The sequence below is a fragment of the Polistes canadensis genome, unplaced genomic scaffold (genome assembly GCF_001313835.1).
Source record: "Polistes canadensis isolate GaletaPanama2010 unplaced genomic scaffold, ASM131383v1 scaffold_126, whole genome shotgun sequence".
NCBI classification, from domain to species: domain Eukaryota; kingdom Metazoa; phylum Arthropoda; class Insecta; order Hymenoptera; family Vespidae; genus Polistes; species Polistes canadensis.
The window spans coordinates 157,416-169,411 of NW_014569673.1; the positions used below are offsets into that span (position 1 = coordinate 157,416).

The following is an 11,996-nucleotide window of genomic DNA, read 5'->3' on the forward strand; positions in this document are numbered from 1 at the left end:
CTTCTTCTTCTTCTTCTTCTTCTTCTTCTTCTTCTTCTTCTGCTTCGTCTTCTCCTTCTTCTCCTTCTTCTCCTTCTCCTTCTTCTTCTTCCTCTTCCTCAACTTCATCATCATTAACAACAAAATCTGTTAAATCTGAGCCATTGTCATCAGGATCTGAAAATTCAGATTCCGATGCTCTACATTCATCTCCCGGTATATCATCATCTGAGAATTTTCTAGTTTTACCATCAAGATTATATTCTGCTTTAATATCAGAATCTATACTTATATCTGAAAATTTGCCTTCGACGGATCCATCATCACTATCGTTATCCTCTTCATTTTTTTCTTTATCATCCTCCTTATGTCTAAATAAGAAACGAGGAATTCTGGGAGTATTATTTCTTTTATTCGAATCCACACTTTCATCACAAGAATCGGAAAAATCTGAACCAATATGCACCATTGTAGAGTAATTTGGATTAACTCTTTTTTTTCCACTTCCTAATTGTAATTGAGTAAGTTTATTTTTATCGCATTCTGAATTATTATCATTTTCTTCTTCCTCGCTCGAAGAAATGTTTAATCTGTTGCGTTTTTCAGATTTTAATTTTAATTTATTAGTTTTATTTATTGAGCTATTTAATGAGCTATTTAAGGAACGAATTTTATTTTGCTTTTTATCTAATGACGACCGTTTAAGCTTACTTTCTGATGGATTTATTTCTACTTTATTGACATCAACCGTAGCTGTAGCTTCTACATTTTCAGATACTTTTTGTGTTAAAGATATTTCTTTATCATATTCTTCTTCTTTATTTTCTTCTTCTTCCAATTGTTTATCTAATGACTTTGTTAGTTCGCTTTTGCTAACATTACATGAAGACCTGCTTCGTGATTTTTCTTTCTTGGACGTACTATGTGATGATATATTCATATCATTTTTATCAGTAATCGTTTTATTAATTGATTTATTGGAAATTTCTTCTATTTCATCCACATCTTGTACTTCCTTACTTAACTGCGTGGAACTGATATTAGATTTTTCTGTATTTTCTTTGATCTCAGAATTATTATCATTGTCCTGTACTGTATCCTTAGATTTTATTTCTTTGTTATTCGTATTACTCAATTTATCATTTAGGTAATCCAATTCAGTTTTTAATATAATCGTATCATCAGAGTCATAATCGAATGTTTCTTTATTTTTTATGGCTTTTAATTTTTCTGCAGCTAACCATGCTTGTTTATCTACTAAAAGAAGATCACATTCTGTTTCACTATCAGTTTCCAATTTTACTGTTGTCGCCGAGTTTACTGAATTATCTTGAGTTTCAGTATTAATATTCTTACTTTTCTGTTTCCATTTATCAGCAGAGATATCTTGGAACAATTCCTTTATATTTGAGACATCATCATCACTATCCTCATCACCTTGGACATCATCCTTCTTCTTTTTCTCATTTGACTTTAATATACTGGATTCAGTAACTAATTTCTTTTTATTTACTGGTGTTTTTGGTAATGATCTTATTTTAGATTCCTTTTCCTTATCAGGTAAATCTGCTTCTGGTATGTCATGGGACTCTGTAACAGTGGAAGAATCAATTTTTTCAGAAATAGAATTGGAAAGTTCTGAAGATTGTAATTTTAATGAACATTTAGTTGAATTTGCATCATTGGGAAGATCCTTAATTGAATCATTGCTCATTTCTAAAACAAGACATGATTCAATTGTTGATTCAGTAGATATATTATCTTGATTATCATTGGTAGAACAGTCAATATGTTCAGTAACAGTTGAATTTTTACAAGTAGAAACAACTTCAGCAGTTTGATCGCATTTTTTCTCATTATTCTCAACATTTGATATTTCAGTTGCACTTACGTCATTACTACAATTATCCTTCTTTGCAGATGTATCTGTAAGAATCTCTTTTGGATTTACAGATACATTTGCCTTATCTTTAATTTCATCTTTACCATTTGTCTCTTCTGTATCACTTTTGTTCTGAATAATAGTTTCTAAACGTTGTTCTTCTTCAATAATTGTTTTAATTTGTATCTGACTGCTATTATCATCATTTATTGTAGACTGTTCTTTTGGTATGGAATCTTCTTCATTTATTAACACTTTATGTGATACGGTATTCGACTCATTTAAATTCTCAATAGTTGACTTATTCTTTTTCTCATTATTTGAGCTACTTGTTTCATGTACTTTTTCATTCGATGAAATTTCTTCAGTACTTGATACGGATACACGTTTATTTCCTTTCTCTAAATTGTGAACATTGTCAATATTTACATTACTGTTATTTATTACTGTATTATTAGAATCCAATGAACCCATTGAAGATTCTGTTAAGCAGGAACCATCTAATTTTATATTATCGTTGTTTTCTACATCACTTTCTACATTTTTATCTTCTTTCATTGATGTATCCATTACAACTGTAGAAGTTTCTTTGCGTATGTTTTTTGGATTAACTGTACTTTTATTCTGTTCAGACATTGAATTATTTACATTAGAACATTCATTTTCTTCATTGCTGGAATTCATTCCTTTTTCTTTCTCTATAGAAACATTTAATGTATTTTCACTTTTTGAAATTATTTCTATCAACGAATCTGTTGAGACATCTTTGGTTAATACAACAGCAGGATTTTCATCTTTCTTTGGGGTATTTATTTTATCAGATAATGAATTTTTAGAAGCTTCACTAATTTCCGTCCGATTATTTTGAGAAGAATCATCAACTAGTCCTTCAGCTGTTATGAATGTAAATGTGTAATGTGAAAATCATGTTAAATAAATTAAACATAAGACAAAATATTTAAATTAAATAATAATAAATTATTTTTTGTAAATTAATATACACAAGTATAGAGGATACACATTCTTTTTTTATACTTACACACAGCGTATATCATTATAAAACTAAAAAGCTAAATAGAAACTAATATAGCGTATGATTATAATATAAATCTTACCGGAGTTAAGATCCTTTTCTTCTTGTATTTTATCAGTACTCTTAATCTTCTCAAAAGATTTATTTTGTTGTGATTCAGGCGTTGTTTCATTAGTTGTGATTACCTTCGTAGGTGCTACAATTTTGAACGAGAAAATAAAAAGACATTATAATTATAATAATTAGAAATCATACATGAATTTATATAGAAAAAATAATATCACTAACTTTCATCAACTTCAATTACCATCTTCTCTAATTCTACAACTGGAATTTTTTCTTCTTCCTCTATGAGAGTTGATTGAGATGGTAATATTGATGCTCTTCTTTTTACTTTTATCGGTGTATTTATTCTGCTTTGAGTTTCTTCGATTGTTTCTTCAAGTGTTAGTTCAGGATCCATAGAACTAGCTCTTGTTTTACGAGTTGATCTTAAAGGTGTAGATGCTATTTCTGATCCAGCCCTTGTTAACCGTCTAGTAATAATGAAGAACATATAAGCATAAATGCATTTCATATTTCTATAAGATATATATATATGTATATATATTTATACTTAGGCCGGGTATCAGCTTTCGGTGTATCTGGAGCAATCGTTGCTGCTACGCTTCTTCTTGTCATTTTTTTTGGTTGTGCTTCTGAAGACAATGTATCCAATGTATTCGAGTCTCGTGTACCTCCACGAAGATTATGTGTACTTGTTTCCGTAATTAATTCATCCAAGGAAGAGGAGCTGGATTGTTTCGCAGACATTTTATTTCTATTACTGCGACGGACTGGTGAATCTGTTACAAGATTTGCAAGTGCTCCACGAGTTCTGCGACCTACCATTTAAACATTAAAAAAAAAAAAAGTCCTTTTAGAACAACAACAAAATAAAGAAAAAAGATCAATCATTTATTCGAATAATATAACGAATTACACTAAAATAATAATAATAATAATAATAATAATAATAGCAACAACAATATTAATAACTATATTGAGGATACTCAGACTATTATACACCAGTGTAGATTGAATCAGTATTGTTTAATTGCATGATTGAATTTAACGATTTATGATTTTAAAAAAAAAAAAGAAGAAAGAAAAAAAAAAGAAAGAAGAAAAGAGAGAGAAAAAAAAGAAAAAAAAAGAGACATTTAATAAGATCGAAACTATAACGTTCTGAATTCTTTTTTACCTTCTCCAACTTCCCTACGACACATTTATTAATAATAATAATAGCGTTAAATTACTTTTTACAAAATACTAAATTCATTATTAAGCCTTCTGGAAAGTTATCACATAGGCTGATCACGAAAAGTAATATTAATCAAAAGATACAATGATTGTTTATGTAATATATAATAGATATTAATATTTTCATTATTTTAACGTAAAATATTGATATTAACAAGTACGCTTTGAATATAACTGTAGCAGATTTGTGTCGACAAAAGTTCGAAAAAAGGTCGAACACTGTTCGACCGTTATATGAAGTTGACCCGGTCTATAGCTCTGCGCATGATAAAGAAAAAAGATATATAATACGAACCAATTTTCGATTCCACATCTTCGTCACAATCTTTTACTGATCGCGGCATTGTAATATTATTATTTTAATAAATATCACATACAATTAAACGGTTATTAAAAGAAAAAAGGAAAGCCAAGAAAACACGTGTTTTTATAAGAGTACGTTAACCAATGGAAAATACTTTTCTACAATCCGGCGCGATATTTATTTGACTATCTGTGGAAACATCACTAACGACATCTTACTGATATTTTTTAAATTATTTACAAATTTTCGATCAGAAACAATGAGAAAATCAATAATTGTTCACGCACATTTATGCCTACAAAATAACATTTCACTCATTAATGCTTAATATATTTTTTAATTTTTAAAAAGAAGATATAATTATTGGACTTTTTAAAATATTTATACATCTGTGAAACACATTATAACTATATACCTATCAGCATTGCCTCATGTGTAGCTGACCAATGAGAAAGTGATTCTACAAAACTGAATGCTGATTGGTTGATTTTAAATATTTATGGTTAGATAATAAATATAGATTAATACAGAATAATAAATATATATGTTTCTATTAATTTATAAAAAATTGTCTATATATTATAATTAAATATATAAAATATTTTATTTATGTATATAATATATATATATACTTATATACAAGTCAGAATAAGTTTAACTTTTTTTATTATAACATTATTATTTATTGTGAAAATTCTTATGAAATAAATAATAATTAAATATTAGTCGTTTTCTAAAAAAAAAAAATATGAATATTCAACTGAAGAACATAATATGAAGTCCTATGCCTCAAGCCCGGCTAGCTCAGTCGGTAGAGCATGAGACTCTTAATCTCAGGGTCGTGGGTTCGAGCCCCACGTTGGGCGTAATTTTTTTTGGTAAATTTATATCATTACATTTTTATTAATATTTATTTGCATAAAAAACATCATATTTTTTATTTTTGCAGTTTTTCTACTATTTTTAAACATTTAAAATTGACCGTATTAATAATATTATTAAACTAGTGATGTACAAAATATACAATTTATTTTTTTGTATTCAATGATATTTATAATAATTGTTAAAAATTGCTTCTAATAAAACATGTGTTAAATAAAATCAAATTAATTGACGCGCTTACGTTAATTAATTTTTACGTTAAGTAATTTTAATTGTTAAAAAATTATCGATATAACGTTTGTTTTTTTATCCAGTGGCCCATTTACAACGGAAATATTATCGACCCAGATGATGACTATGGACCATACCCAAAACCCATGGATTGTATAACTTGACCTATTTTCTTACGGCTTATAGAGGGAAAGAAAAAATGTAAGAGAATCGATATACAGAAGCATATTCAGCACTTTTTATTCGTACCAGATTAAATATTCTATCCTGTCTAATTCAATGATGAATAACATTGTAAGTATAACATAATTTTGTCATTAATCATAGTAATTTTAACCGAAATAATATATACATATATATAAATTACATCTACGTGCAAAATTGATATATAACAAATTTTTGTTGAATTCAAAATTATATAATATAATTATAATTATTATTTTTATCTAAACGTTATTCTCTCAGACAATCATACAAATTAATAAGGATCTCGTTTATCTACAATAAGAGAAGTGAGACGATTGTTTAAGAATATTGTGTGAGAGAAAAAGAAAAATAAAGTCTTATTCATTTCCTCTCTTCAAAGGTTAATAACATCAGAAAATTATAAATACTCTCGCTTTTCTCTTTGTCTTCGAATAAGACAGAGTAGTTGAGGTCTCCTTTGGGAAAACGATTCAACGCAAATTAACGTACCATTTTAGGTATAACAATCGATTAATAGTGTCTGAGATCGATCTGCTAACGCATTGTATTATGCATTTTAATGTAGTTATTATCTCGATAATGTTAAGAAAAACCATTATTGTTCATACCGGATTTAACGATTAGATTTCATCCTGTCGTACTAATCCATGGGAATATGAGGCAGGTCAGTCAGGAAGCCTCTAAAAATACTAGTTTCATGGGATAGCTATTTTGACGATACTTCGATAAATTATTTAGGTCATACGTAGATGAAAAGAGGTCACCTACGATTTCGTAATAAAAAATACATGATATTTTACGTTTAATTTTAAATAGAATTAGAAAAATCTTCATCAGAGTGTCATAATACCTTTTGTTGTCGTATAACTACAATAAGAAATGTAATAGGTTTACTATTTCAATAATATAGAAAATGTGTTTTTATTGGAAAAGTGGATTATAATAAGAAATGGGGGTTGGGGAGGAGGGGTTAAAGAAGAAGTTATTGTTTATACGAGTAAAGAACGGAGAATGTTAGGCGTCTGCGCATCGGGACTCATGCTATGTATAGCCAATGATATGCCCGATGCCAGGGCACCGGTTCCTTCGTGCGAATTATATGTTCATTGTAGACCTAGTAATCGGCCAACGCAGACGTTGTACAAGTCTTAAAGTGCGACTATATTATAAATAAACTCTAATGTATAGCTTCTTCAATTAATATTTTTTTTCAGAAGAAAACGAACGAACGAAAAAAAAAAAAAGAAAAAACCAAATCGCGCTCAAACGTACGATATATAACAATACATGCAACAACAACAACAACAACAACAACAACAAGAAAAAACACAAAAGAAAATAAAAAAAAGTATAAAAATTTGTCATAATCGTATTTAATATAATGCTCGTCGAGTAAGCTCCACGTTAATAGACAGTGCTTATTTAACGAGTGTTTATTGTGAATAAAAAAAAAAAAATAGAAAAAGAACACGAAATGTTTCCTATGTTTTTTAAGTGAATGAAAATCATTATATTTTTTTTCTTTTCTTTTTTTTTTTTCTTCTTTCAGTTAGTGCACATTCTCAGTGAAGTTTGTTATCAAGGAAAATACGGTAAAAGGTATATATATATATATATATAAAAGGTATTCGTAAGCATAAATCTTAGGAAAGTATGTGTGTGTGTGTGTTTAAACATTAGTATTAATTCTTATTACGAGTTCATACAGAGAAGTTATAAATTTCGGTAGACATGAAAGGATGATAATCTACCGAAGTACCTAAGAACATGGCAGTGGCAAAAATAAATATTTCATTTCTACGAGATAATCTTCACCTTAGTACCGGTTGTTAGCTACGGGAACGCCAATTGTTTAATCATTGATAATTATTTGCAAGGTGGTTTGTTAATACTGTCAACGATGATTATTTATTCGCGCCTATTTGTTCTGACATTGGTTATTATTATTTCGTAACGCAACTCTTGTAAATCGTTACTTCCTCCTTTATCATTATTATATTCATATTTATTATTACAACATCTTATTGTTTTCTATATAATTTACATGATTTCCAATTGGTAGGGATATTAGGATAGGTTTTTTTAGTTTAAAGTTTGCTAGATATTCTTTAATTTTTTTTTGTTCAGTCATTGTTTAATCAATGTTCTCTTGAAAAATTAATCCGTTTGAATTTTCGTTTGTCAATGATCACCAATATCTCGGCAATATTTTTTTTGTCTCCTTATAAAAAAAAAAAAGAAAAAAAAAACATTTCGTTAGTATCCCATGAACAGTAATTTTCTTTATTTAATTAATAAAATCAATAAACTATCTGATTGTCAATTTATTTTATCGTATAATAATATATAATAATATCTTTTGTTTAATCGTAACACGTTCACACAATTTCTAAATAAAATTAATAATAAATTAATTAATCGTTCATACATGAGATTCAAAGAAATTAATAAAACGTTATCTTATTTCAATATTTGTTTCTACGTTTAAATGTGAATTATTTAAATGCAAATTTTAAATTACGTTGTCACCACACAATAATTATTTCCTATTACTAATATTTTATAATTTTATTCCTTAAAATATCGACAGTATCATAGGTGTACATATTTCATATTAGTCTAACACAATTTAGTAAGAATGATAATCTTATTAATAACATTTTATTAGGTTTCCGTCTGATCATTTCAAACCCAAACTACTGCGAATCGATCGATAACCTTTTAGAACATATTACTACGATATCGTAGATAAAAGTTTCCCTAAATAATCAAATCAGACAGGTGTATGATATCACAATCAGGTATGAACCACTACTATGTTATCCTAATTGTAAACTTGATTTATATTTTTTTGTGTTTAATTCGTATTCATTGCATTTAACTTACATTTAAATTTATTTACATTGAGAATCAAAAATGAGATCGTGAATCTTTTGTTTTTTTTTTTTGCAATATTTAAGCATAGATATTATTTGTGGTATCACAAAATCGTTATTTTCATTCGGAACACCAAGCTGGATTTTGCGCAAAGAGAACGACCACATACACACACACACATACACACCAGTCGAGTCAGTCCTCTGTCCCTCCTTCCTCTGAGGGGGAGTACTTTAACAGAGAATGTAGATAGGTATCCTTATATATATGTGTGTGTGAGTGTCAAACTGCAGACTGAGGTAGAAAGTATTGATCACTCCTGTACTTGTCCTACGTTGGTCACATCAAAAGGTTACTTTTTTCCTATACTCAAAGATAAATCATTAAAAAGTCAGATAAATTCGATGATAAACGATATCGATATTATCGATTTAATGAAACTCTCTTTATTATAGTCAAAGAAATTCTTCTAATCGTTTGAAAGTATTTAACGTGTCATCAATACGATGAATAATTACACGAAGGGGAAACAAAAAATATTTAGGGAGTACCGAGTTTGCACCTGAAATAGCATTAAACGTGTTAACTCGGTGCATAATACGATCGTAAACTCATATGTTTCTCATTTTACCATATTACGTACGATTCTTGTATTATAAAATGCGTGAATGAGTCACAAAGAGATCGAGAAATTGTTACTAATCGTACGGTATAATTCTACGCTCGAAGAAACAATTACCATTGAAATGAATCCGTTTAGACTTGATCTTTAATTCGACGTGACGTATCGATAAACCGTTAATATATGTTTTTAGATAATATATACGTGTGTAACACGTATTTGTATGTATGCATATGCATAATGTTTGTAAATATAGGAAAAGAAATTTTTTTTCCTCTTCTCTTAAAAAAAACAATATTGTATTTTCTTTATCGTTCTTTTTCTTCTTCTTTTTTATTCTCTCACTCACCCTTTTTTTTTTTAAAAAATCATCATCATCATCACGTTAGCCCAAAAGATGATATCATTGAATAAAAACATTATATCTTACTCTTACTTTTGTACTCTGTGCGATTTTAATGGTATCAAATGAACACACGTGCGTGTCGTGGAAGCACGAATTAATCCTCATAAATTTGTATACTCTTAACTTAACTATTATGTATGCAGATTATGTATATATATATATTATACATACTTAAACATTTAAATATATATATATATATATATACATATTATGTACGACAAAGTATTATATGCAAATACGATACACGTTATTACATACTTTAATCTAAACTTTACGTTTGCTAATATCAAAAATGTATCTATTTATTATCTATATTATATCATTTAAGTGTTTGAAATTATCTAAATACGTCTAGTTATATTCTTAAAGGTAAAAAAAAAGAGGATAACTTGTATTCGTTTGTTTGAAATGTTTAAATGAATGAATATTGTTGGGAAAATTTTTGCATTTAATCATCTATTTTAATATAACGATAAATAGATACATAAATTAGTATGATTCATCTGAATCTATGTGGAAATTTTAACAATTCTCTGTGTGTTGTTCTTTTCCATGACTGATTATCTTTCTTTCCCTCTCACTCTTGTTAATTTCCTCTTTTTTTTTTTATTCATATCTATTAGATTTCTAATTCATAAAATATTACATTTTTCGACCGCGAAATTGTCCAGGAAAAGAAGAAAGGAAAAAAAAAAAACAAGATAAATACAGATAATAATCGATTAATCGGCAAGTTTTTATTTCATTGTGTTGTACGTTGCGGTCACGTGGTTTCCTGCACGCCGGATGCTGGCGGTCGCATTTAAAACGACAAAAGTACACGGTCCTATTCGATGTCAGTTCATTTCGCGTTTATCCATCGTCCGAACTGAAACGCGAGATGTTCCTATTATTTATTCAAAGTTTTTCGTATTGTCAATAATATTTTTTTTTATTCTCGAGTGAACAAAATTAATTACTATAGTAATATCTACGTGGAATCATATCACACGTCTATTCAAGATTCACGTTTGCTTAGTGGATTTGTTGGATTTGTTCAAAATGACCGGTAAGATTTCGTTAATCTTGTATTTTTGATTAATTTTTATTTTTTATTATTAATAAACTTTCTCTTTCACAACCGTGAACAATTTGCGAGTATAAAATAATTGATGGTGTTTTCTAATTATGTGCCGAGTTGAGATACACGCGCGAACATTCGTAAATTCGATATTTTCGCGATAAGAGAGTTTGTATTATATTTTTATTTATTTTTTTTTTAATAAGAGACAATATTTTTCTATCAAAATTTTAATGAAGTTTTTTGCATATAAATTATTCGTGATATTTTTCACATTATCTATTACAAATATGTTTTTAATTATGAACTTTTTCAATATGATCGATAAACATTGTGATAAACTAGAAAATGTTTCTATCAAAATTACAAACAAATTAATACATAAATTAATTTATATTATCTCTAACACTTTTGACTATCTATTTGAAATATGTGTTTTACTTATAAGATTTTCCAATATAACTGTGATAAACAATTCTATAAATCATCTTTTCTTTATATATATATTATTTATCTTATTTTAATCTGGAAAATGTTTCTATGTTACAATTTTATTAACGATCAGAGAAAAGTTCACAATAATATTACAAATTGTTCCTAATTAATAATGAAAATTTCGTGAGATACTATTTAAAGAAATCGTTAATGAAGCAGGAATGAATTGAAATCGAGCTAAGTATTACGATGCAATTAAACGAGAGAACCACGAAGAAACCATCATTATCTCCTCAACTAGAAGCTTTATTATGCAAGATAGGTGTGCGCCTTACAATCGGTACAGCTGTCATAAATGTGTGCGGACCAGAATGCGATCCAATATTGATCGCTGTACTGAGTCATAAAATTCCTTGAAACAGATCTCGTTGATGGAATAAGAAATAGTTAGAATGAAAGAGGGAACTTCGATTTTTAACTGATACAATAGAATAATTTCGATCATAAGAGTTAATGACGTTTTATAGTAATTAATAAGAAATTAATTCCATACTCGTTTGTGTTGCGATAGTTCTCTTTTCAAATGAAAATATTATTAATAAGTAATTTATATAACCTATATATTTATTTATTTAAATTATAAATATATTTGTAAACGTTTGAAAAGAAATAATTTAGAATAAATTTATTCACGTTCGTTACTATCGTTATAATATCGAACAACTTGACTTATTTAGATATCATTTTTTTTTTTCCTTTTTTTTTTTTTTTTTTTT

The 11,996-nt window shown here is 27.9% G+C and overlaps 3 protein-coding genes and 1 non-coding gene across 5 annotated transcripts in view; 3 read left to right on the forward strand and 1 right to left on the reverse strand.

The window, feature by feature from the left end:
* Positions 1 to 4,700, reverse strand: part of LOC106788101 (protein PF14_0175-like) — a 7,241-nt gene extending 2,541 nt beyond the window's left edge. Inside the window, exons 1-5 of the mRNA XM_014751053.1 lie at positions 4,492 to 4,700; positions 3,511 to 3,778; positions 3,183 to 3,430; positions 2,977 to 3,090; positions 19 to 2,754 (exon numbers count right to left, since the gene is read on the reverse strand). Coding sequence (XP_014606539.1) covers positions 19 to 2,754; positions 2,977 to 3,090; positions 3,183 to 3,430; positions 3,511 to 3,778; positions 4,492 to 4,540 — 3,415 coding nt within the window. The 5' untranslated portion in view covers positions 4,541 to 4,700. The remainder of the gene's footprint in view (positions 1 to 18; positions 2,755 to 2,976; positions 3,091 to 3,182; positions 3,431 to 3,510; positions 3,779 to 4,491) is intronic.
* LOC106788115 (metalloendopeptidase OMA1, mitochondrial-like) overlaps positions 1 to 11,996 on the forward strand; it is a 212,597-nt gene that overhangs the window by 91,133 nt on the left and 109,468 nt on the right. The window lies entirely within an intron of this gene.
* Trnak-cuu lies at positions 5,294 to 5,366 on the forward strand. Its single transcript has one exon. It is a non-coding gene; the product is annotated as a tRNA-Lys (tRNA).
* The window catches only part of LOC106788114 (BTB/POZ domain-containing protein 6-A), a 13,310-nt gene continuing 8,238 nt past the window's right edge, over positions 6,925 to 11,996 (forward strand). Inside the window, exon 1 of one of the 2 annotated variants that reach the window (XM_014751091.1) lies at positions 6,925 to 7,419. Coding sequence is in view for 1 of the 2 variants with exons in the window: in XM_014751090.1 (XP_014606576.1) it covers positions 10,767 to 10,773 (7 nt within the window). In the remaining variant the exon portion in view is untranslated. Of the gene's footprint in view, positions 7,420 to 10,750; positions 10,774 to 11,996 lie in introns of those variants that run through there. The other variant, XM_014751090.1, reaches the window with a different exon arrangement.